We start from the raw sequence: 27,255 nt of genomic DNA, 5'->3' as shown, positions 1-27,255 counted from the left end.
CCAATTATTTCCTAAGCTAGACTTCAACTATGAATGAATCAGACTCAAAGGGAGGGTTTTTGTTTGTTTAAAATTTATGCCCTGCGAAGCCAAATTTTGCTTGGCCTGTGAAGCACTGGCAATTTTACTTTAAAGAAAACTTTATGCTCACAGACTGCAAACAAACAGTACAATTAATGACTGAAGTCCAAACATGCCCTGAAATGGTGATAGTCTTTCTTTTTCTTCAACATCTGACTAATTTTATCAAAATATTCAACTACTGAAACAGTTTTACTTGTCAGACTGCTGATTTCAGCCTTATTGAGTAAGCTCAGGTACAGCAAAACCTTCTGGGTTTGTTCTTTTTTGTAATATATAGGCCTGAGAAAAAGATGGTGATCTCATCTCTGCTGTAACCACACTTGGGTCTCTCCTATCTGCTAGTTTTGCATTACCGACTTCTTGAACGACTTGGGAAATGCATGGCATACAAAACCAGAGGTGACCCTAGGGCAGGTTTAAGGGGTAGGCCAGCAGTGAAACCTGTCAGATAACGTCTGAACAAGCCTCTGGCCCCTTGGCAGCTGTTGGAATTTCAATCAAATCATGAGACACTTTCTTTCAACTCAGAAATCGCGCTAGGTATGTCACATCTTCACTCATTTGCAGACTGCTGTAAGATGAAGGTGCCTTCAGATTGATGAAGTCAGATAGTTTAGAAGATGAACAAAACCCAAGAGCATTTTGACATCTACAAATGGTCCATGTTTCCTCACCGTTCCAGTGAGCAGCTCTACGAACAGAGGATGAGCGCAGACTGGCTTCCCATGGCAAGTGCGCGGCTCTGTGTGCACCCAAGATGCAAACACCACATGAAGCTCCTCCGGCAGCTGCGACATCGTACCTTCGCCTGCCCCTGTTAATTCCTGGGCAGCTGCCATTCGCACTGATGCCTTTTCCTCCCTGCACTTTCCCATTTTAGGAAGCTTTGGGTTTTCAATGCCTTTTTCTCCTACATTTTTTATTTCTGGGTCCCCCAATATTTTTGGAGAAAGTAATGACTTTGCTCCTTTGGAAGTTAAGCAGTACATCTCAGGACCCTACAGCAAGGCAGCACAGAGATGACATCCTCACGACCATTGCCTTCCACCAGCTTCCCTATCAGTATGAATTTCATGAGTTTTTTGTAAGCTATTCTGGAACAAAATAATCAAAAATTCTCTGTCTGGCTTTCCCCTTCACGTACCTACTTGGTACTTCTAATGTGAAAAAAGAGATTTTTACATTATCCAAAAGCATGGGCACAGATTTTCAGAGAAGTATGGAATCAAGTGTAATTTAATTCATCCTTCTAAATCCTTCACCTTCATGTGTCCATCATTTAAAAAAAAAAAAAGTCTATTTCAAACATTAGACTTGTATTAATACTAAAGCATGCTAAGTAGGATTTAGCAGTGAAACACCTGCCAACATACTGAAAATGGGTGTGGTACTACCAAAACCCCAAGCTGACAGGTGGTTTCTGTGCAAGTGAAGTAAATTTATCACTTGGTAAGACAGAGAGTTATGTCAAACATGGAGCACAATCAGTCGCTTACAAAAACGCAAGATTATCACATTCCCACAAACATTTGCCTAAAGCACACATGCTACCAAAAATTTAACTTTAAAAAGAGTTGGGTTTTTTTTTCCTCTAATGATATCTAACTCAAAGAAGTAAAACAATGCTAGTAAAACAAAACTGATCTAAATTTAAATAAGTCTTTACTTTGTCCTTAAGAATATACTCAATATTTGACAGGGAAGTATAGAAATGACAGTGTATTGCCATCTTGAGGCTTGCTAGCAGAACTGCACATCCAAAACAAAATACATGTATTTGTCACCGCGCACAACAGCAATTTAGCCAGATGTGCCAAAGCTATTATAAAACACACAGCATTAACACCATATATTTTATGTTTATTTTTATGCCAGGGCCTCTGTAGTTCCTTTCCTGGATTGTATATACTTTTAGAGAGGGAAAACCCCCAACAGCAGAACAAAAAAAAAAAAAAAAAAAAAAAGGCTATTTAGCATCTTAGATTATTCTGTCAGAAAGAGAATCAAGAATATTCATCACATTCTTACAGAAAAAATTTGAATCTGCAGTTAAAGCTTCATTAGTAATTCAGATTTCCCAGATCCTTTGAAATTACTACTCAAGTTTAGTTCAGCACCAAAGACTGATTCGGTTTAGTAAACGAGTTACATTAAAAGATTACGCCAAATTACTGCATGTAATATTATAAAAATATAGGTACACAGTTACACATATTACATGTTATAACAGATATGGTTATAACATAGGAGTGTTCATAAAGAAAATGGCATGCTTTCCAGACATAAGACATTTTGATGCAGGTTTGAAGGGGTGAGAATCACCAAACTACATTCAAAGGTTGTAGCTGTGTAAATTGTCCTTGCAAGAACTCACCTTTAAACAAATCTCCATATCACAAACCTATGCAACACTCTAGCACCCTGCTCAAATAAACCCTACAAATGTCAGATACAAAATCACTCTAATGTTGTTTTTTTTTTTTTTTTTAAATTAGCATCTACTTCAGAAAAGATTACTTGGAAAACATGTGTCTGTTGATATTCCCACCCCTGAAATAGCACGAAATCTGCTCTGTTGAATTTACAGTCACATGGGAAGTGCCAAGTTGAAACTGAGGGGCATATATACATATTTGATTGGTATATATGCTTTCAATAGAGGTCAGAGACATCTGATTTTGCTTGTTTGTGAAACCAGTTACATCTATGAGGCTACTTACAAAGAGCTACAGGTTAACTAAAACTGCTAAATCCGTTTTTCTTCTCTTTTCTAAACAAACTGGCTTGTGCTCAAAACACACAATAGCCATTTGAAGGCTGTTATTTTGACACCCACAGTGAAGTATATTTTCCTGAGCTATCCAAAGGTCCTTAAGCGAACAAGAAAAAGCCTCACTGAAAGTTACCTGCTTGGTTTGCAGGCTGCCAGCCTGAGTACTTGGCAGCACCAGGAGGTCCCGTTGGCTTGAGGGCTGCAGCAGCAGACATGGTGCTGGTGGGAGCAGGTCTCATGTCGGTGTTTTCTTGGCGGGCAGGCATGCTCCTCACCGAGGCGGCTGTAAAAGCAGCGGGCTGGGTAGCCTCCAGGGAATCACTGTTCAGAAATGAGGGAGGAAAAAATAAAATGCATTTCTTGCTAGAACAAGAGCATTTGTGAAACGGAGATGCGGAGTGACATCCCTGCACCCTGGTGCAACAGAGCAACACCCACTACTCCGTCATCATTGACGTTGGGCTGATCACCCCAGGACAATGCTGTGGAAGTTACATTTTCAAGCTGTTTTTTAAGAACTGGACACTTGAGTAATTTCTCCCCAAAAGTCAATACAGACAAGTAAATCCCTTCACAATTTCCATTTAAAAAAATTAAGTGTTGGCATGATACAGGTTAAAGTAGAACACTTACTGTAGATTTGGTACACTCTACACTTTTTGAATACTTTTTTTTTCCTTGTAAAGTAGGCAAATACTCATATAGTCAGAATATACTTGTAGGTCTTAATAAAAGATCAGTCTAAAAGTGACTTAATTACATGAAATTTTCTTCTATGGACCACTGCTCCCCAAAAGGATTAAGCATTTTAAAAGAACTGTAAGTTGATTTATTCATTAAACAACATGCACAATATTTTATATTGCCTCTTTAGAGCAATTTACAGCTGCTTTTACATTTTACAGGTTAGCAGAACTATTTTAGCTATTTAAAAACACACACAATGAAAACTGCACTTAATCACAATTTGCATGGAGCATAGTAGCCACTAATTACATTGCTAGCAAGAAAATCTTTTCATTTCTCATTTCCAGAGGCCGTTCAAGATGAGAAAGTTATCACAACAAAACTTTTATGCAGTGTGACAGTATTTGTATAATGGATATTTGCCTTTGGGAAGCCGAAAACAAATATTTTCATTAAAAATCTCCAAAGTAGAGGAGTAATTGCTAATAAAGGTCATTTGCAAACCAAGAGGATCACAAAAACAGGAAATGAACTCAACAACATTGTGAAATATAGCCAAAACAATTCCAAATACATATTTTGTGCAATCTGGAAACCCATCAGTTAACACATTAGAAGCCTTGTGTTCTTTCCTCTATCGAAGAAAAACAAATTTACAGCACACATGTATCCTTGAGCTATTTTTACTTTACAAGTATTGCATATGCACAATATTGCCTTGGCCATACGACATGCAAGAGCTTGAACATACCAGGAGGCCAAACCACAAGTTCATAACCTTGATTATTTTTTTGTCTCTAGATTTACAGCGTTAACGGATGTATTTAGAATCTTTTTCTGAGTAAGGGATAAAAAAAGATTCACATTTTAGAGAACATATCTGAATGCTCAGTTTAACGAGTAACAGCTACTGCATTTTGGTAGCTGTGCCAAACTGACACTGATGGATTTCCTATATGCAGCATGCACAAGCCCAGTGAAGCACAGAGTGAGACTTTGCATCCTCTTACATTCAAATGTTAAAGGATAATTAAAGACATTTGTATAGCGCAAGTGGAGGCATTTAAGGTACACTTTAAGACTCCTTAAAGGCTTAGGATACAAGTCTTTTTAACAACAGATTTTGAGGCAGCGGAGATACACAGCATAAAATGCTGTTGCAGACTGAAAGAAAAAGGACAGGAAGACAGCCTCTGACATTAAGTAGCATGCTCAGTAGTTGAAGACAAGGTATTTTAGGACTGGTTTCCACTATGAAAAAAGTGTGTGGCTGAAACTTCAGTGTCACAGAAATCTCCTCCTATACTGTTGAGTACATTTGACATGCAACCCATCAAACCCACTCCAGGCCAGAGCCCATTACAAATTCAAGAATTCTTCAAAACACTGTTGGTCCTTGTCCTGGATTCATGGGATAAAAAATTTATAGAATCAAGTTTCTGTTAGATTTTTCTTTCAGTTTGTGGCCAGCCATGGTGATCAGGGCCATTAGCAGATAAATCCAGGGCAGCTGACCCTGGCTGGCCCACAGGTGTATTCTATATGACTAACACAAAAGGGAGGGCTTGCTGGGAAGAGGTGAGGCTGGTTTTGCTCTCCTCTCTTCTTGCCTCCCTTGTTCTCAATCCCAACAATTGGTATTCCTGGAACAACCTGCTGCAACTCTGTAGCTAAGTACATTTTGTGTGTTTTGTGTTATCGTTGATATTGGTTTCTTGAATTTATTAAATCTGTTCAACTTTAACCCATGAGTCTCCCTCCTTTTCCCAATTTCCTTCCTCAGTGGGGAAAGGGACATTGGGTGAGAGAAAAACTGTTACTGTTTAGCCTCGAGTGTGGGCTAAAGGAAGACAATCCGAAAAAAAGAAAGTTTCTTCTTTCTCCATCCAAAAGACTCATCATCACTTGTTAAATCACTTATCAAGCCTAGCACCTCTTTACTGCCTTTGTCTGGAACATATAAATCATATAAATCTTATGTCATAAATAAGAAAATCCTTCTAGGCCAGCAGCTGTCTTTACCTCTTTTTTAAGAGGTATTTAACAAGCAAAAATGGATGCGAGGCAAGCAAAGGCAGAAGGAGGATAGAAAAATGTAGAAATGGCTGAGGTGTGCTGCTGGCAAACTGCAGCCTTATAGTAGGTATAGGCAAGGAAGTACACTGACACTAGCCACAAGGCTAGTTGTAATGACAATTTGTACTTCCACCATTGCCATTTTCATGGTTCAATGCCAAGGCTTGTGCATGACATGGCATGCTAGTTCCCGAAGCAACAGATTATTGGAGACACTTAGGCTTTCATTTAGGAAATTAAAAGACTGGAAAGGTGAATCCTAATAATCCCAAACTAAAAGACAATGATAAACCCAGCTATAAAACCACCTGTGATTTCTGACCACCTCTGGTGTTTTATGTGCCCACAGCCTATCCTGGAGAGAAGCGTCCCAAGGGTAAAGCTTGAAGCCATCACTCTGACAGAGGGGATCACATTGGCCCCAGGGCAAAAATTCTGACAGGTCTCAGACACCATTTGTACTTTGTGCCTGGTTCTTTCAAGCAAGAGTTGAATAAACTCAAGCCAGCACTACAGCCTGTTAACTTAACAGGCAGGCTGCTACTGCAGTTTGGCGAGTCTCTCCAGTGTGATATTGCCCACCCACAGTGTACTGCAGGAAACAGTGCACGCACTAGTTTTCCTGAATTACAGCCTCTAGTCACACAGTTGCCTGGGAGAGCACGTGCGGTGTTCTCTGTAGAAAGATAGATCCATCTTTGTCTCAAAGAAGTGCTGCACCCTGGAGATGTCCAACCTTTTAAGTGCTAAACTTCTTCAAATTCATGTTTCAAAATTAATTCCTCAACATTTTACTTTATGTTCTTCTACACTGAGAAACACTCAAACTCCAATTATTTTTATCCATCTTTATAAACATAGCTACATATCTTTTCAGATACTTACCTTCTACAAAGTGGCTGTACAACACGCACAATTAGTATTCTGTAACTCACTAGGATATCGTACAATGATGACCCAAGATTCATTACCTAGAAAATACATGGTTCGAAGAGACAAAAATATATACAGAAATTCAAGAAAATGAATAGGTTATGGAAGAGAGCTCCCATCTGCTTTTCAGTGTCGTCACTAGAAAACTGAAGGAGGAACAATAAACCTTATGTGTTTACCAAGTTCTGCATGAGTAGCTTCCTCAGACTTCCCTGATGACACTCATTGGTCAGGTTCAGGTCAAGCACATTTCGATGTCAAAACATTTGCACTGTTATTAATGACAACCCTACCTTCTAACTCTAGCTTTAACCTTTTAACTCTGTTTCATAACTCTTAAATGATTCCTTCTCCACCTGATGAATACTTACAGCAAAAATGAAAGTTTTCCTTGATAAAAACTAATGCAACTAAGAGTCACATCCATTTTCAGAAAAACAATGTTGCTTGCAAGATGTGAATGCTCTGCTGTCAAGAATTGGGCAAGGGGTTTCAACACTGCAAGAATGAAGGAACGGTGGAACGTGAGCCTGACTGACTCAGGATCTTGTGTCCTGAAAACCCACTATATGTTTAATTAATAAATTATGGGAAGATTAATCAAAATAATCCTGGAAGTGGGTTGCAAGGGAAACAGATTGCAAATACAGTCCAAGAAAAAAGTCCAGCAAAGAAGCAAGCTGAAGACACCTCTCTATCTTTGACATCTGGTAGCTCGTACATGACACACTCTCCTGAATTTCCATGGAAAACAAGTCTTACCACACAGTGCAGCCCTATTCTATCAGAGTAAAGGCATGTATGGAAAATAAAGAACTTTCTAGGGGGCCAGTCTGAGACCTCGGGGGACACACAGGGCTCCAGTGCCAATGCAAGCTTTACCCAGAGCTCACAACAGGCTCCTCGGACTGCCTCTCTCCTGATCAACAAGAGCACTGCAAAATCATTCAAAACAGACTAAAAAGCAAGTAATAATTCCTCTGCTATTCTTCCTCATCTTCCTCCCCAAATACCAACCACTGTATTACACCCTATTTTTTGGTGGAAGGACGGGGAGAAAAAGACATTTGCCCGATGACTGTCCCATCGCTCAACATGTTACTGAGAGCTTCCTGGATGCTACAGAGGGAGGATGGGCAAGGAACCCATGGGGGAGGAAGCGGGTCCAGGTCACATGTGAAATGAGCACCCGTTTTTCAGAGACCACTCTGGGTTATTTGCATCCATACCACATCCCCTTTCTTCCCAAAATCAAGTGCATCAAGACAAGGCTGAACACATTTCAGAGGCATTTTAAGAAATTTGCACTGGAAAATCCTTCTGAACTTATTTAGAGGTTTTGACACCCCACCTCCTCTCCCCAAAATCCAAGAAAAGAAAAACACATGGTCTGGGGCTATAGATGGCTAAACCCCCCTCCATCCTTCCATGGAAACTCCTATATAATGCTGCCTAGAATTTCTTCATACCCACTTTAGAGAAGATAATTATGTTTCATGTTATTAGTCAAAGGAGAAGCTATGGTCCTAACTGAAAATGAAATACAGCTTGTCGTCATGCAGCTTCTAACACCACTAAAATGGTAACAAGGGCCAAGTCTCTCAGACTTTCCCAAGCAGGTTCAAGAGGTCTGGGTGGACTTTTTCCTCATGCAAGCCCAAGATACCAGGTTATCCATCTGTAAACATCATCACATGAGCCCCGAGCTCAGTCTGGTACATCAGTATTTTCCTAATAGTTCTCTGGATTATAAGTGATATTTTAACTCCCACTTGTCCAGAACAACTGCGTGAGTCACGAACAAGTCCCCTGTGGTCTGAGGAAGCTTGCTGACAGGAGAGGTCATGTAGCATCAAAGAGACAGTCTGTAAATGCTTTCTTCAGAGGGCCAGGAATTCTGTGAGGTTATTTTCCCTTAAGAACACTAAATCTTTAAAGACAAAAACAAGATAAAAAAATAAAAGATGTGAGCAAATCACTCTACTTGGTTTCTGGTACAACCAAGTGTAATATGATAGCCTTGATTCTGCTTTATGGCTTCTAAAATCAAAATAGTTTAACAAAAAAGTAAGACTTCCCTTGCATTACACATTGCTGCCTGTTGGTTGTCTATTAACCCAAAGAAGGCATCGAGCACGCTGCAGAAACCTGAATAAATGGCTTCTGAAATACACAGACAGTGCTTGATATAGCACTGAAAGGGGAAAAAAAAGAAATTTTTAATACAAACTTTTTGACATTTATATTACAGAAACTTTGCAACTTTGAAGCATGGAAAGAACGATTTGTCTGCCCTAAGACCAACTGAACTGTTACACAGATGCTTCTCCAAAGCTTTACAGCAAGGCATTAGCACAGCTGAGATAAAAACTTGAATCTCAGAACTCAATTTCTTGTTTTAAACTATGTTGTTTAAGTCATACACATCACATGATGTGTTTTGTCCAGTATCAAAATACACGTTAGCTGAAGACATATACAGGATACCAGAAAAAGCCAGGTATGAGAATGATGACAAAACCCCACAAATGGGGGAAATACATATGCCTTTTTGCAGGGGCTTTCTGGAGTAACAACAGGGAAACAGAAGACAAGAAATACTGAATGCCGACCTTGTTCCCGTCCCTACTGCAATACCGTGGTCTCAGTCAGCTTTTTAAAACCGCGTTTAGGTTTCGTGTTAACCTAGCAGTGTTCCAATAACTTGCAAGAAAGAAGAAAATGCAAAATAAAGTAACAAAAAGAAAGAGCAGAGAAAGTTGTGTGGGTGGAGGTATTTTCATATCAAGTTACAGCGAGGGCGTATGTAATCCTTCCGTGCCCTACACAGAAACAATTCAAAGCATCTTTCAGAATAAGTATTCTCTCAGAGCCCACACCAGTGTTCATCTCACAAGGACAGACTATCCTCTTTTCAAGTAATTGTACATGGCATAGTGTCAGGTAGATAGAGCAAAAGCCATGTCAATGTCTGTTCTTGCTAGCATCTCCCAAAATTTCACAGTGTTTTTGCCATGCAATTTCATTTTAGGGCAGAGCTCCAATTCTTGGAAATGCAAGACATTAAACACATCATTTCCTTTGCTGCATATATGTAGTTTGTTAAAAAACACAAAACCCCATAAACTTAAGGCTATGAACACTTAGCTTAGTGAAAGACTGCATGGCTGTTATACCAAAAAAAAAAGTCCATTTCTGAGGAGTCTGGTAAGGGAAAAAAATGTGTGGATGTTCAGCACCACTTCAGGCCAGTTAATAATAAGTATTAAGTCAGAAAAAGGTCAAGTTCTCTGGAAGCTACCCAGTACAGAGCAGTTTAAGACAGTCAGCTTTTTGGAACAGATATGGTGAAGTGAGAGGGATAAAAGGGAAATATTTCTGGAGCAATCCTACTGCAGGACAAAATCAAAACCCTGCTTTTGTTACAGCTACAACCTTCTTGAGTTTTTCCCTAGAGATAATGCAAACAAGCCTAAGCTACCTCGGTAAAATAGATTCATTACATTTTCATCAAAGTTATAAAAGGTAGAGCCAGAAAACGCAAACCCCAAAGTTGTTTCAGCTTATTTACTTGGCTTTCCTGGTGAAGCCAGTTGTTTTTTGAACAAGTTATTCTACTATACAGTGTGGTATACTCATCTGTTTAGTTATGGGACATAAGATTTCAGCTCTCCTTCCTTATCCACTATTGTGTTGTGGGATGAAGCGAGCTGACACTTAAAATGTCTTTGCATTACTATCCATCTAATGACATATTGTAATATGTGCACAAATGTAACGCTGAAAAATTATTTTAATGTGTAGTTTCTCACACTCATTGGGTACATTTCTCTCAAATCTATTATATTTCTCTTTTTTTCTGACATAATTGATGGGTTTTGCTAGATCTTTGTTGAACTTAAATGAGAATATGTACTTAAAGACAGTAAACTCTAAGCACAATTTGTCATCTTCTGTCTCTTTTTCCTACATGTTTCTCAACCTATACAATAGGGCTATGCTCATTTTTTCACTCGGATGAGGCAGCACAAAGCATCATTTCTATGGCTCCATCTACTGCAAAACCCTTCCTCCTTACCGGTGATGGCAGCTCAGGATAATAATAAGGAAAACAGAAATAATTACCCTGGTATGTTGGACAATAACTTCAGATCAATGCCAGATATTTTGGGAAAAATCCTTCAAAAATGCAATTTACGCATAACATTCCCAGACTAACAGTACTGCTACACAACATTTCCCAAATTTTAGGTCATACCCTATTTGGAATGTCCCTAACAGCCCGAAAATCATATGCTTTCTGTATGGCCTTATGCCACCACCTGTACGCAGCAACCTGAACCAGGATAACCTGGCTATTGCAATGGTTTAAGATAAAATTTGTTTTTTACAACTTTAGAAATAACATCCAGAGGGACTTTGACAGGCTTAAGAAGCGGGCCAATGCAAACTGCATGAAGCTTAACAAGACCAAGTGCAAGATCCTGCACATGGGTCGGGGCAATCCCAAGCACAAACACAGGCTGGGCGAAAAATGGATTGAGAGCAGCCCTGAGGAGAAGGACTTGGGGGTGACGGTTGACGAGAAGCTCAACATGAGCCGTCAATGTGCGCTTGCAGCCCAGAAGGCCAACCGTATCCTGGGCTGCATCAAAAGCATCGTGGCCAGCAGGTCGAGGGAGGTGATTCTGCCCCTCTACTGCACTCTCGTGAGACCCCAACCTGGAGTACTGTGTCCAGCTCTGGGGGCTCCAACATATGAAGGACATGGAGCTGTTGGAATGAGTCCAGAGGAGGGCCACGAAGATGATGAGAGGGCTGGAGCACCTCTCCTATGAAGACAGGCTGAGAGTTGGGACTGTTCAGCCTGGAGAAGAGAAGGCTCTGGGGAGACCTTATAGCAGCCTTCCAGTACCTGAAGGGGGCCTACAGGAAAGCAGGAGAGGGACTTTTTACAAGGGCATGTAGTGATAGGACGAGGGGGAACAGTTTCAAACTGAAAGAGGGTAGATTTAAATTAGAAATTAGGAAGAAATTCTATACTGTGGGTGTGGGTGAGACACTGGACCATGTTGCCCAGAGAAGTTGTGGATGCCCCCTCCCTGGAAGTGTTCAAGGCCAGGTTGGATGGGGCTTTGAGCAACCTGGTCTAGTGGAAGGTGTCCCTGCCCATTGGCAGGAGGGTTGGATCTAGATGATCTTTACGGTCCCTTCCAACCCAACCCATTCTATGATTCTATGATTCTATGATTTTAAAAACCCTTAGAATCTGTGGATGTTTATTCCAAGCTATTCAATCTGAATATTGATATAACTAACACTGATAAAGTCTTTTGGGCAGGCTTATATGGTCTCTGTATTCCTAGTATACCTCCTGGCTCCCTTGCACGTCTCTTTCCAGTTCTGCCAGCTAGAAGAGCAAAACTGAGAAAAACTTTCAAAACTGCACTTTAACTACAGCGGGATGAACTAAGTTCTCCATTGCAGCCTTTCCTGATGGGCAGTCCCATATACTCATAAGGGACAGCAACTGGGACAGAGCCAGTTTAGAAATCTCAACTTTCTAGCAGAAATAAGTGTTTGCATCTCCAAGAAAAAACTTTAAAAATGAGGAGAGTTTTTCCCCGTATGGCGAGGAAACAATGGATAAACACAGAGACAGTTTCAGAGTCAGGAAGGGGATTGTTTCCATTCTCGTAACAATCTACTTTCTTTTGCAGCTCATGCCATGTACAATGCTCATTAGTGAGTGAAGGAAAAAAGAAAAGGGAATTCAGAAAATTAATTTTCACCGCCATTATTGGCTCTACTAAAGTATCAGCAAAGAAACACCACAGCTGAAGAATGAATTCTTGCTGGCAACATGTCCTGAACTTTACCCGTGGCGCACAGGTACCAGAGCTCCTGGAGAGGTTTTCCCTTTGGATGTGCACAAAAAAAAGATCTCCTAGTAAGTATAATTCAGTGGCAAAAAGAAAATTAGTAGTTAAGGTTGTGTTATATTGCTATAATTCTGTTAATATTATTTTTCCTTTTTAAAGTGGATATGCCACAACGTCGGAAAACTTGATACAACTTAAGATCGTCTGTTGGTGTCTAATAACTACCGTTTCCCCTCCTCAAAGTTAGGGCTACTTTAGCCTTTTCTAGCGACTGAAGACACCTTGGAAGCCATGAAACAGGAGTAATACTTCTTACTCAACAGCAATTTCTTACATCAAGTGGATCTCAGCTTTACTTATAATTAAGCCTTATCTCTAGAAGGGTTTTACTCTTGTGAAAATGCAAATAAGGACACGAAAACCCACAAATTATTTCTTCCTTAGCACAACTTAACACATATTGTCCTGTAAAATAACCAAATAGATTTCTGCCTTTGAGACTGAAGTCCATTACATAAAAGCAGCTTTCCACAGTGTTAACAACTGCAGTCAGGAAACGAGAACAAGAAGTCCTGTGCGCTAAACAGAATCAGCACTGGAACAAAGGGCCTAGACAGCAAATAAGTTTTAAAATAGTTATTTGCCGCACCGCATGCCAGTTATTTGATTTTACACGTTAAAAAAGTGAGCTTTGAAAAATAGCATCTCTTTGTTCCTGAAGCACCCTCTCAGACTAACATGCCACTTACTTGCTCAAGGAACTGTTGCAAATAATTCACCTGGATAGAGGTTTCAAGCCAGAATATCTTGTTTCTTCCCCAGTCAGCTACTTAGAGTGACGGTGCCTCCCTTGGAGGTTCGCAATGCAACACAAACAGCACCGTGCGTCTCACGGTGGCACCTGATGCAGGTGAGGAAAACTTTGCTTAGTACAGTGAACTTGCACAAGCACTGTCGGCAGGACCAGGGTGCAGATTAGTTCTGCAAAGAGGTGAAAACCAGTCGGATTTGGGGTTGGTGACCTCGTGCCAAAGACCACAACAGGCAGACTGCTTCAAGCATGCAGACAACAGAAACACGTTTCAAAGGAGAAGCCAGTTTCTTGTGAGTCCTCAGCGCCAACCACGCGCTGCACTCAGACAATACCTCTTGCTCTTTTGCAACTCCAGAGCACTCGTGGACCTCCTGGAGGGACCAATGGCCTGCAGAGGAGGCTTAGTGACAGGCGTGATGAGCAGGGCATCCAAGAGTGAGCGGTAGACACAAGGTTCGGAGAGTCTAGCAAGCGTTTAAAAAGATCATGTAAACAAACTAGCTGACCAAACAAAGTTCAAGTTGTCTGGGACCACTGAAAACCCAAAAACCCTTACAAAAAGCCTGGAAGTTCTGTAGCAGTATGGAGAAACTTAACCTAGAATAATTGATTTAGAAATTACGTCTAAATAAGCAGTCACCGAAGTGGAGGTCGCACACCGCAGTGAGCATGCAAGACAACCCACTGGGGTGTCAGAAGAAATTTTTTTTATTTTATTTTATTTTTACTGTCAATAAAGTAAATTTCATCCTTTTTTAATTTCTGGTTTTGTGTATGTTTTATAATGTACATAATATATTAGTATATTAGAACATTTATCTAATTTAGAAATACATAAATATACATATATTGGAGATGCATGCTCAAAAATTTTTTACTGATATGGCTGCATGATCCAAAAAACTTGAGACCACTGGTCTAAGTAAGTGTTTATAAAAAGCAATGCAATAAAGATTTAGGTGCAACTCAGAGAGTTATTGTCTTCAAATACCAAAAGTTACTCAAAGATGCAGTTTACTCTTTGTCACCCCTGTAACAATTATTTTTTAGTTAGTTTACTGACTGAACCATAAAATGGATATCATGAAGATCAGAAAGGTAGAATTACTCACCCAGGTGCACAGTCAGCAGTCTGGAGCTAAGCTAAAAACAGGGCATGGGAGCCTTTGACATATTCTAACGACTTGCCCACCACGCTACTGTGGAAGAGCTGATTTTGCAACCCTGTCAGGAACTGATTATTCTTGTGTGAGCTTGAACTTTCTTAAACCAAGCTATAAAATGTTTCTTTTAAAGCTGATGTCTACCTGGCCCGGACGGCAATGGCAGCAGACACGGCAGCAGCAGCCATGCTCTTAATTTTTGACCTCTGCATGAAAGGAGAAAGAACGGGAAGAGGAGCAGGTCCAAACTTGGGCAGACTTCCCAAAGGATTTTCCAGTAGTACTTTTCTAGCACAGAAGCTTTGAGCCAACAGAGGAGAAAACAGAGAAAGCAGGAAAGATTGACAGAGACACAGTACAATACTGGACTGCATTAATCACTGGAAAGTTATCTGATTGTAGGTTCCCAGCTCACAAAGACATCAGGCAATGTATTAGACACTTGAATGCTAATGTAGAAAACAGCAATTTTTATTTCACCCACAAATAAAGCTTTACCCTCATCAAGTTAGGATTCAACACCTATCAGCCTTTGAATTCCCCATCCCAGACTCTGCCTCGCACTCCTGGGTTATTCCCACTGAACTCCAGGACACTCCATGTGGATCCACCTAAGTCTCCATGGTGCTGACAGAAAGAGCCCTGAAGATCATTTAGCTTCTCCTCTTTTTCATAATAAATAATAAACATGGAAAGCTTTGGCGTATTTGTTGACACAACTTCAGTAGGTCTATTATTAGCCACCTTTACCAAAATTGGTGTGCTCCTCACCCCCTTTTCTTTTTGCCTACTTATTAACTGTCTTGGGAGGAATGTGGACAGGAAAAAAAAAAAAAAAAAAAAGGTGAAAAAAACATACTGGCTCCAGAATTGTTTCTACAATGGTGAACCCATAACCCAGATTCTATTTTAAAATTTCAAGATTATCCACAGAATTGTTTTGCATTTTTAAATATCATTTCAGAAGTGAACAAAACACTCCAAACACTTACACAACTATACTGTATGTCACTTCTTGGATTTAAATGCAAAACTGCTGCCTGAAAACCTTGCTTACACCTATCAGTCTGCTGCAGATATACCTTAAAAGATTTACCTTGTATGACTTACAGATGATTTAGACCAACAGCTTGAGATTTTACTGAAAGAATTTGTTTCACAAGTAGGCAGAGATGCATCATGCCTGCCCAAAAGCAGCAAGAGAAGACAAGTCATTAATCAAACACTTATTACACTTCCGACAATGCTAACTAAAACTCAGGAGGAATTCATTTAAGGATTTTTAAAAGCCCTCCTTACCCATGAAAAAAAGAACAGATATGGCTTAATATCCCTGATTGTTAAATTACTGAGGGAATCACTTTCTTTCCCTACAGGTAAACACTATACTCTAGATGTCCCATCACCATAAAAGTTAATGCTTGTATTCTCCTCCAGAAACTTCAGGTTACCGGACAATTCAAAAATACAGATTTTACAGCAAGGGTGACTAAAAGCCAGGTGAATAAAGTGTGTAATAGCAAAGAATCATACATTATGCACACTGTGCTGTGCCTGCCCCCAAAAACCTTTTTCCCCACTTAGACACTATATATTCACCCCATGTCACCAGCTTTTGACAACAAAGTCACCTTCCAACCAAATCTCCGACCCATGACTGGTTTTCTCCACCTCCATCTAAAGGCCACTTTAATTTTTGAATTATTTTTCTAACTTTTGCCTAAAAGCTACTCAAATTTCTAAACGCTATGCAAATTTCCAGAGTAGTGTGAGGATCAGGAGACACCTGTAAGCTGCACCATCTTGATAGCATCATCATTAAAAAAATAATCAGGTGAAACTGTATGTAAAGTTATAGTTTCTGATTGTGCCTTTTTAATGCAGCTGGCTCAGACGTACCTGGCAGGCGTAGGAGGCAGCACGAGGGCGGTTTCCCCTGGCGGGGCTGCAGAAAGTGGTTGCAGGGCCACGGTGGTGGGCAGGGGGGGCTCAGAGGTCTGCGTGGCCACTGCGCGCTTCACCAGGAGAGGAGATGCTTTACCTGCTGTCAAAAAGCTTGCTGCACCTGAAGCAGGCAACTCCGCTGCTGTTTTCCTAGTTTATGTTAATTTCACAAGTCATTATAATGAGACAACATATGGAGAAGAAATCTCTCATTTGATTAAAAGTACCAAACAGTGACAGACAACTTTTTCTAGCTGGTGTTCTTGCATCTTTTGTGAGAAGAACAGGTGAGTAGCATGTGAGGGCTTTTTTTTTTTTACTTCCCTAGGAACCAAATACTCATCCCCTAGGAATCAGACCATGCTGAAACTGGTTCTTTGGGGCATTTTTACAGCTGAAGCTCAAGAGCTTAGAATCAGGCTTCTTTAACCACAAACCCAAACTATTTGGGTAGTTTAAAGCAGTTACTCAAAAAATAGACAACAAACTTGAAAAAGAGCACAACCAGTATACTAGAAACTCTACCTAGTGTAAGTAGATGACACTTTAGACACTGTGGCTACTTGGCTGCTGGTATTTAAAATCTGAACAATTGCAGGGGGATGAGGTGCGCACTTGGGTAAGGCTTCCAAAGGGTTCTCAAACAAAAGTTCTCTGAAGTAAAAGAAAGCAGAAGGACAAGTAGCATTCACCACAGGAAAGCAGTATTTTTCCCCCATATTTTACTTCCTCTTGCTTATCACCAAACCAAGACAACCATACAAGATCTGACAGTTTCACTTCGGTCAGTCTGAGACCTCCTTTTCTCCCCAACCTGACGCTCACTTGCCAATTAAATGAGCAACTCCTGCCTTTGCAAATTCCCTTTTGCATGATGACTACAACTGAGGGAAGTTGTTCAGGAAAATTGATGTAGAAATGTCAAACCTGCCAAAAAGGAGATCTGGCTGAGTTGAGGAGAGTACAGCAGCAGTTACAACAATTCACAACAAAACAGGAGTATGCACAGATTATACCCTTTCCTAGAGATGCCCTCAAGTTCTCCAAAACTTCATACAGCATCTTTGTGAAGCTTTCTAAGGCATAAAAAGGGCCTTGAAGAAGGTGAGGAGTAGAGGAATAAATCACACTGGGTATACACTCCAAAGGGAGAGCAAGTTGACTCCAAATCTTATTCATACATATGTACATACTCATTGTATTTCCATTTTTTCACTTGCTTTGGCAGCAGCTAGAAAAGGAGTAAGAAATTACTCTCGGAGGTTACAATTTCTGCAGAGAATATTCCTGGCTGTCCACTAATCAAAGTATACGATAAAAATCAGGATTAATACCTACTATTTAATACTAAGTCTTTGTATTTATGACTATCAGGAATAATTCCATTAAAAGAAAAAAGTAGGTCTGTATGACTGTAAAAAGCATGTATATAAAAGAGCAATCTAAAGACTTGCTGGCACTGGATCTGCTTTGTATTAGTTATATATTTCTCAGGAAGTGCCAGATTCTGCGGTTTACATGGTCTAAAGTTGCCAGGACGACTTTTTAAGGTGACTTTTTGCAACCTTCTGGAAAAGCTGTAATTGCTTTTAAATATTTTACTGTTAAACTTATAGGAGGACATTGCATATATGAAATTGAGTAATAATACACTATAAATTACAGTAGTTGGCTTTATTGCCATAAGACTGGTTTAGGCTTTCAATAAAGAACTAAAACTACAATAAAAAAAGCATTATGCTTTATATTATGAAGTCTGCCTTATAAGCAGCAAACCTAACTTTAATCCAGTAATCAAATCCAGATCCTTCATACATTTCACAGGAAGCTCTTTCTCCCTCTTGGTGGTTCAGTAGTGGGTGGTACAAATCACAGAGGTGCAGCCAAGAAAAGATGGAGCCCATTAGGAAAATAAAGACTTATGCCAGTCATTGACAACAAATGTGGGGCTTTAGTGGCAAAAGCAAGACTATTGACCTTTGGATGGCTCAGTTCCACTTTACTAAAGCTCTGACATGGCATGCACCAATTGCTCCATATGGATTTCTGATAGCTGCCATTTTATTAAAAAAAGGGGTTTTGAAGATCAGCTTTGGGTGTATTTCCCACCCAAAAAAGTGTTATAAAAGCAGCGACATCGGCTCAGTAACAAAACAACCACCAAATATAGTTGCTACACTAATGACCTCTCATTTCAGGAAAGAATCAAGATTACAGAGCTTTATCAAATAATTTATGTTCTCCTTCCCACACTCAGTGCTAATCGTTCTAAAGCTCTGCAGAAGCTACTCAAATTTCTGCCCTTCTTGAGTAGAAAATAGTCATCATCTACTTTTTTGACTTATTTGTATAAATACTTTGGCTCTCATCCTGAACCACCACGAATGTAGCTGTCCTTCCCAATTTCCTGTGGCTCATTTGAAAGCTGATCTCTTGCTAGGTTAATTTTGCCAAATAATAAACTTAGAGCACAGGTCTTGAGTGAGAGTAGATTTAAATTTCCTTTCCCTGGACACAGATCCAGAGCTAGTATTTAGAAAGAACTCCTTGGTACTCAGAACACAGTAGTTTTAGCAGTATCTGCAAGGCATCTGCAGCTCAGTAGGTGTAATCATACTAGAGTTTCATTGGCAGACATGAAAATCAATTATTGAAGTAGTACTTTTCCCCCTGCCTTTTTCATCCCAGGTTTTCTGCTTTAAAAAAACGCCTTTTGTGTGTATTTTTCATCTTCGGTGACTCATAACTACTCACCCTATCCACCCCGGACTTTAAGAGAACGTGCTGCTGAAATCATCACAACCAGATCTTCTTTTCTGTATTGGCTCAAACCAAAGGTTACCATGAAGGTACTGGCCTGCTGTCCAAGCAAACCTCTCTCATCACCCACCATCCCTTCCTTACTAATCTCACGTTAGCTCATGAAGGTACCCTCTTCTCCTAGACATCAAAAAAAGCCTTCAAAAGACATTGCAGCAAGACAGACTTGACGTATTTTGTTGTGAGGTTTCGCCTCATCTATCTCAGCTGGTTGAGACTATTCCTTTAAAGGGGAAACTGTCAATCGCAAGTCTTACTATTAGATTTCTAGTTGCAGAAAGCCCACACAGGTACGAGCAATAGTATATTCCTGTATGCTTTTCACAAGGACGAGCCTCTGTCTAGGGGCCTGGCAGGAACAGATGCTGTTCATTCAATTCTCATTTTTAAAGGAGCGGCTTTGTTTCGTGTTATAACTTTGTGCTTGTGCATGTGTAATGAACACTAGCTACCTGGAATTAAAAAACATTCCTCCACTATGAAACACAAACCACCAGAAAATGTTATTGACCTTCAACAACAGCTTCATAACCCTCCAAGTTCTTGTCACTGTCTTATATCCAAAATTACCGTCGCTGTCTAGTACCCACAGATGACCTCCAAAACATCACCAGTCGGCCAAGATAAGTGTCAGTGAAGCTATCCAAGGCTAATGACAGGAAATTTGTCAGATAATCATCTAGTTTTCTTTGATTGCATCATAGCACAGCACAGTGTTACGAACTAAATAATCTACTTTTTAAAAAAATATTTTTATATTCTTAAAGGCATTTTTCTGTCTGTTGAAGAAAACTGACCTCACTTTTGAGTTGTTGAGACCACTGAAAAGTTACTCCATCCAGGTGATAGGGTGGACACCCAGTGACAACATACCAACACACACTAAATATTGTGTCTTATTTTAGCTGGCATCCATGAGACTGCTCATGAATCTGCTCAGCTTTATCTAATTTCCCTTCTCCTTCTCTCTCCTACCATTTCCAGGAAAATCCCTAATCATGGCAGATTAATAAAGTTTATTTTAAGTGAATGACAGACAACCCTCTCTCCCCCAAAACAGACAAATCTAGGCTAGAACAACATATAGATAGATCATCAACTGAACTGAAGTCCCCTCTGAATGATTTACCTCCCAGGAGCTGCTGCGGCAATGCGTTCAGAAAGTCTGGGAGAGGGCCCACTGCCAGGGGAGGACTCTGCTATTGGCAAAAGAGCGGCTGCAGGTTCTGGTCTAGCACCATTTTCACTCCATTCACAGTAATAAAATCAAACGGAGACAGAGAAAGAGATTTTTAATCGACATTGAAATAGTACACTGAACAGGAGACACTGTGGTGACAGTGTTAGCAAATTGAACAAAAAAACCCAACCAAAACATGGTGTTTACAGCAAAATACAAACTGGGATAAAATGAGGCACAATACACTTAGGAAGTGTCATGCTTTTAGTGAAGGTTGAGAAGTGTCCTGCTGCTTATAAACTCAGAAAGCCAAGTAGTATTTTACGTTTACAAAGATGGAACACATATTTAATATTACATTATGTGATGGAAAACTTTTAGGAAATACTGGAGAAGAAACAGACACAAGTGCTAGTGGGATTCACTCCCAAAGTTTTATACACTTTTTGCTACAACTTTTTTAGGGTGTTAGTTTTGTGAAGGTTAGACTATGTATTTCTCAATATTTTTTTGTATCCTTTCTTTTTTTCAGTTGTGATAGGGAAAAAAAAAAAAAATCTAGAAAATTATGTCTTAAAGCCCTCTACATGAAAGAAAAGCACCCATCAGACATCTCACTGTAATACACAAAACCAAAAGTAAGCTACAAGGTAGACAGCAATGACAACCACAAGTTTTGAACAGACTAAATTAGCCACAGCAGTAGGCATTGCTGCTTTTTTTTTTTTTTTTTAGTATTAGCATGCAGAATTAAGTATCTTAATAAAGTAGGGAGCCTTAAGTGCTGAAAATTATTAAACAGACTTAGGAATGACGAGGGAGCAGACCTCATAGGTGGTAAAGGTGTGGATGGAAATCCTGGTACAGGTGGCATCTCCAAAGTCTGGGAAGCTACTGAGTTTTTGTTCAGATTAATACAGGTGTCCTGGGCTCCTGATCCGTTAGGTAGATCTGCAGGTATGCTTTACAGATATTTATGACACAGGGAGGGGGAGGGAGGGAAATGAATCCACTATTTATGACGGGTTGTTTCAGGACTGACCAAGAGTGGGACAAATATTTTCCAGTGGCTATGGATTAGCTAAACTACAAATCTGGAAAATCCAGACACATCTTCACTCAGGACAACGAACTGACTCTACAATTTAAGGCCAAAACCAAATCTGTGCCTGATTGCTCAAAAGGATATGGTTAAAAGTGAACATCTAAAACATACTTGGAAATAGGGTGCCACAGAATTAGAACTCATCAGTTACTAAAACACATAAATAAACTTACATAAAGGCTAGACTTTGCCTTTCTAAGCTTTAAGTAACAGGTTTAAGAGTTGCAATTTACACACTTCAGTGAGAAGTTTCTATTTCCTGTCCTTCCAGCTGCTGAAAAGAAAAACCTATTTTATCCACACAAAAATCCCTAGTGGGTTACAGTTTAGGGATAAACAATAATAAAAAATCCACCACAGAGCATTTGTCTTGGACAATGTTTGCCTGAAAAGTTGAATATCATCAAACTGGGATATTTATCTGTAGATTACTGATGGAAGAGAAGATTTTATTTCATTGTTTGTCATATTCATCCTTCTAGGTAATCTCTTAAATGTAAGCTTATTCATTTATATCAAAACCCACTTAGAATATTTTTTCAAAAGTCAGATGTATGCTGGGAATTGGACAAGAGCTAGGGCATGTTATCCACATGCAAATGGAAAAGCAGTCCTTTGTTTTGGAAACAGTAACAAAGTCCAAAATTTAACGTCAATAAGTGTTGTGCAATGGGGATATTGGGCAAAGAGATGACATCTTTAAAGCAGTAAATGTAATTCATTTTACACATTCATAAAACATTTTTGGAACAAGTGATTTGTTACTATGAATTTATAGGAAACTAATAATTTTGGTAGCCTTTCTCTAACTATTCTCACATCCTCAACAGATAAACTACGACAACCTATGTTTAGTTTTAATCAAAACAGAGGCTTCTATACTTTGGATTATTTAGAGAGGCTTTTTCTTCTGTTTCTCACTAAAGCAACTCACTCTTCAAAGGGATAACAGCTGGTAAGATAGATCAACATAATGGTAAGTTAAACACCAACATGAAGGTATTCTCATTACCTAGGGACATCTCCAAAACATGAAAATACTTGAAGGTCAAACCATTTACCCTTATGAAGAAAACTTCACAGGGAGTCTAAGTGATAACCTTTCATAGTTTTCATTGCACTGATGTCCTCTGAAATTCCTGTCTTCCTTTCCATTCATAAAAAATTCTTTAAACACAGCAAAACAATTTTAATACACTACTTCACATTTGTGGTTTAATACACAGTATTCTACCAAATGATTATATTGTGGTGTATGTGCACTCAGTAACACACTTGGGTTTAGTCATACAGTACTCGCTACCGAGTTACGCGCTGCGGGAGGGAAATCAAACTGATTGGCACTTCTCATCAAAACACTCTTTAGTAAAATAATTAAAGTGAATATTTTCCCCTACTGCCCCTAAGGAGTTAAACCAAAAGGTGTGTAAGATGTGATATGCCTTGGGCCATCATTACCAGTGCAAATCTAATTGTACTTTATGCTGTGTATTGTTAGGCATCCACACTGGTGACTGTTAGTGTCGGGTAACTTAGCTATTACCTGAAGTCTCCATTTTCTGTTTGGATTTTCCTAAAGAAAAAATGACAATACCATAAGCTACTGCTGTACTGTATAGCAGTATAAACCATCTGAAAAGAAAATACAAGCTTAAAATGCTTCCAAAGGTCTGTATTCCTGTCAATTTTCCAAGCTGTGCAATAAAAAACCCCTACCCTCCTCAAGTCTGCAGAAGCATTTGCAGAACCAATTCCATGAGAAAAGCGTGTCGGTCAGCTGCACAAACTACAAGCCAATTGCAATGGTTCTCATTAAGCAATTATGAAAGACTGGGCTTTTAACACGTGCTTTACAATTCACCTTTGAAGTCTGAAACTTCTCTGATTCAATAAGCGTTGCAAAAGGTGAAAGCTAGTTTTACTCAGTAGAATTCTTACTCTTGTAGCTCCCAAAAAGGTCAATCATTGTCTTGACTTCTGCAAACCTTATGTCGGTTTTGACAACACAAACACATTCCCCATTCTTAACATGATCAGAAACTCTACTACTGTGATAGTTTTGTACAATTCAGATAATTTCTACTACGCAGCACGGATTTAATTGTTTCTCTTACTATGATCTGTGAAGGTGCAATGAAATTACAGCTCCATGCATGAGAAGACTATTCAAGGAGTCAGAGGGACTCAAAAGAAAAACAGACAGAGCTAAGATAAAAGCAACTTTTATTAAAATACTCTTCAAGCTTCAGAAAGCATAAATTAATGAATGTGTAGCTACTATAATACATTATTTTACAGGAGAACCATAGGGCATGAAGCTTTTATAAACACAAGAAAGCCTATGAGCTTCATTCTGTAATAAATAAATACTACTGTCTTGTCTTGTTCTTGTTAGAGGACACATTGAAGCTCTTACAAGTACACAGCAACATTCTGCTTATTTTTTTCTAAGTTTTCCACAATATTAACATATCACCAGTTTAAGCAGCAGAATCTTTATATTGAGCTTGCACTTCAATTTGCAACATCGGAATTTCTTTTTTTTTTTTTAGATTTATTTTTTATTTGATTAAAAGCAGTCTGTCTTCTTGCTCTACTTTGTAAAACATTTACAACCACTCTAAAACTGACCTGCTGAAAATCTAGTGAAATCCAAGATAATTATCCTGGTAAGTACCATAGTTTGAAATAAGTGCATACAGTCCCTCTTCGTCTTCTTCCCCCAGCCCCAAAATCAAAGTATTCTTTTGTTCATAATGTTCTGCTTTCTAACAACCTACAGTAACTCAAACTCAGCAATGCAAATGACACCTTTAAGGCAAAAAAATAAGAACCGCAACAGCCATCTCCTCCTCCATGTTGGGAGATTCAGTCACCCAAGTTGTTCTGTTTTGAATACGTATTTTTGTCAACTAGTGATTAGCACAAAACCATTTTCATCTCATTTTTTACACATCAGTAGGAAAGTGTTAGAAAAGTGTAGAAAAGGCTAGAATTTCTCTCGCTGTAAGGCTAGTGAAATACATTTTCTTTTTTCTTTTTTTTTTGCAAAGCAGATGGAAAAGAAGGAAGTAAGTGTTTGTATTTTGCTTTTGCAACTTGGATAAAATCACTGGACATTAAGAACACGTGCTGAGACTTCATGGTGCCAGTCACGTAATTTTGTATATTTGGGGCTAAAGACGTGCATGGGAACCTTTTCCCTGTGGAAAGAAGTGATAGAAGAAAAATAAGAAAGAAAGAAGGAAAGAAAGTAAGTTTGTCTTCAGCAGTTCCACAAGCGAGCATGCAATCTCCATGCACTACTCCTATTCACACATTGCCTTCCTCTCTGTCAAAAACTTGCATCCAGTGTTAGGCAAAGTCAGTAGAAAAACTCCCACTGACTGCAAGAACCATTAGATTTCGCCACTGGTTGGTTCTTATTTTTAACAAGTTTTATCCAAAAGCAAGGAGACAGCTGACCCTCATTCACAGTCCAGAATGGTAAGACTTTCCAGCTATGCCTTGCAATCTGATCCATACTCGCAAATCAAAATGCCTGGTTAGATTTAGGAAAAGCAAAACACGTCGACAAGCTGACCTCGTACAGAAAACCACATCAGTCCAAGTTTATGGAAAACCTCAAACTCCTGCACAAACATTAATACTGGACTGCACCAACAGATTTGAAAAGGTCAATCTACACAGAAAAAGATGGTCATTTTTACATGCTCAAGTAGAAGGTAAAAAAAGAAGCAACATTTTAAAAATGCCCAGATGTCACACAAACGCACCAGTTAAGAATTAAGACATGCAAAGTATTAAAGTAATACAAATGTAAAACATCAACTCACTTAGTCTTCTTTGCAGCTTCATGTTCTGGTTCTTTCACTGCAAGAAAACAGAAAAAATTTATTTTCTAAGGCACTGTACCACCATACACTGAGATTCTCCCCTGTACCAATGCATTCGCCACAGCAGGAAATTACAACAAGGCTCTTTAGGACTCCTTGATTCTACGTACGCCCCAATGGAAATGAGGTATGTCTATAAACTTCCAGGGCCCCTTTGCCAGCAGGATTGCTGAAAGATGGCTCTACTGGTCTCTGCCCTTTCCCTTGGCCCACTCTCCATGTTGGCATTGAGGAAGGCAAGTTGAGAAGGGGAAGATGAATGAAGTTGGGAGGCATTTCTTTTGGACGAACATCCAGTGGGTTTATATCAGGTGCTAATCCAAACATCTGTTTGCAGCCAGGCTGTGACCCATTAAGGTGCTAGAGGACTGCACATGGGATAATGTAAATTCCCAGCCCTGATTTTAAGTTTGGCAAATCTAGTTGCAGTCACGTTCTTATAGTATTTGTCAACATGATTAATTCATCAGTACTGGATGACATGTTATTTGACGTTCAGGTCTCATATTCTGCCCTTACAAGGACTAATGAAGAGAATCCAAAGAAAGACAATGATCCATTACTAGACTAGCGGAACACAGGACCACAAAACTATCAGGTAACTGTCCAAGTTCAGAATACTTCTCACACGTGGACAATAATCCTTATCTGGGGAGATGTTATCATTGGCTTCTAGAGTAATTCTGCCAGAGAAGCGACAGCTGACTTAATCAAATCTGCCCCTGGGAAGTGGGCCTGATTTCATCACTGCCTTCTTTATTGTAGCACTAGCTGTGAAAAGCAGAAGACTAAAATAATCACCTCTACATTAGCTGCCTCAGTCTGAACATGACTGAGCTAGTATCTCCTGATGGCACTTCTGATTGCTTTTACATAACATTACAGATCTCAGCCAATGAATTATAACTGACAGCATAATATGAAATTGAAGTTTTACCATAAAATTATATGACTGGGAATGACCTTCTCTGCATCATCTGTTCCAGTCCACAGTACATGTAATCACACCATATCATAAACAGAAGATAGAAACATGACCTGGAAATAAACTGAGGAACTATGGATTTATGCTTCTGATTGGTTAAATCATTGCAGATCACATACCTTTGTATGACTGTAAAGATTTTCTACATGCCTGAAAACACCTTAATTTTTCTGGAGCATTAAATTCAAACAGGAATGTTGCCATTTTGCTGATACAGGATGGGAAAGAAACAACAAATACATATCTGCCAATGTCTTTGGGAGTAGAAATGGAAATTTTAAGATTTATCTAGAATGTATTAATACTCAACTCAATCGGGAATAATGTCCAGTAATGTATAAGTCCTGAGCTATTTAGCAATTGCAGGAGTTTTAAAAAAAATATTTTCCTACTATAGTCTTCTCAAACTTTTTTCTTTTAAAGAGCTTGCCAAAATTCTGCCTACTGGATTTATTATCCAAGAGGGAAAATGCAAGAGATGTGACTGAATCCTTCCGAATCCCCCCACCCCCAGCTTTTAAAAACACCTATCTTGTCCAAGGCCATTACACTTTTATTTCATTTACACTAAACTACTTACTATGATCAGTGCCTGTGATTTGGGCAAGGATGCGGAAAGAGCGGGACTGGGTGGTGCCTGTCCGGGGATGCCAGTCTTCAGTGTCTTCAATCAGTCGCTTCTTGCTGGCATCGCTGTGGGTGGGTGTATGGTAAAACTCTGTATAGGTGTCCACAATGTGCTTCCGTGGGGGGCTGCATCAAGGAGAGGAGAGAGCAGTGAGCGAAAATCTTCAGAGACCGCCTGGGTTGGGGGATAGCTACAAAGACACGAGCAGAATTGTGACTTTTCACAGAATTTAAAGGTAGCTTCTGCGTTTGGATGCAGACATGCAGCAGTAAGCTCTACAGGCAA

At 39.5% G+C, this 27,255-nt stretch overlaps 1 protein-coding gene across 6 annotated transcripts in view; it reads right to left on the bottom strand.

The window, feature by feature from the left end:
• PDLIM5 (PDZ and LIM domain 5) overlaps positions 1-27,255 on the bottom strand; it is a 142,358-nt gene that overhangs the window by 28,469 nt on the left and 86,634 nt on the right. For 5 of the 6 annotated variants that reach the window (XM_068403182.1, XM_068403181.1, XM_068403184.1 and 2 more), the window contains exons 7-9: positions 26,923-27,095; positions 25,298-25,334; positions 23,668-24,664 (exon numbers count right to left, since the gene is read on the bottom strand). In XM_068403182.1, coding sequence (XP_068259283.1) covers positions 24,571-24,664; positions 25,298-25,334; positions 26,923-27,095 — 304 coding nt within the window. In that variant the 3' untranslated portion in view covers positions 23,668-24,570. Of the gene's footprint in view, positions 1-2,990; positions 3,179-13,581; positions 13,714-14,556; positions 14,701-15,508; positions 15,596-20,305; positions 20,423-21,183; positions 21,319-23,004; positions 23,035-23,667; positions 24,665-25,297; positions 25,335-26,922; positions 27,096-27,255 lie in introns of those variants that run through there. The other variant, XM_068403186.1, reaches the window with a different exon arrangement.

Source organism: Nyctibius grandis, chromosome 6 (assembly GCF_013368605.1).
Source record: "Nyctibius grandis isolate bNycGra1 chromosome 6, bNycGra1.pri, whole genome shotgun sequence".
NCBI classification, from domain to species: domain Eukaryota; kingdom Metazoa; phylum Chordata; class Aves; order Nyctibiiformes; family Nyctibiidae; genus Nyctibius; species Nyctibius grandis.
Note: the sequence above shows the minus strand (reverse complement) of the source record. Positions and strands in the feature narration are given on the sequence as shown.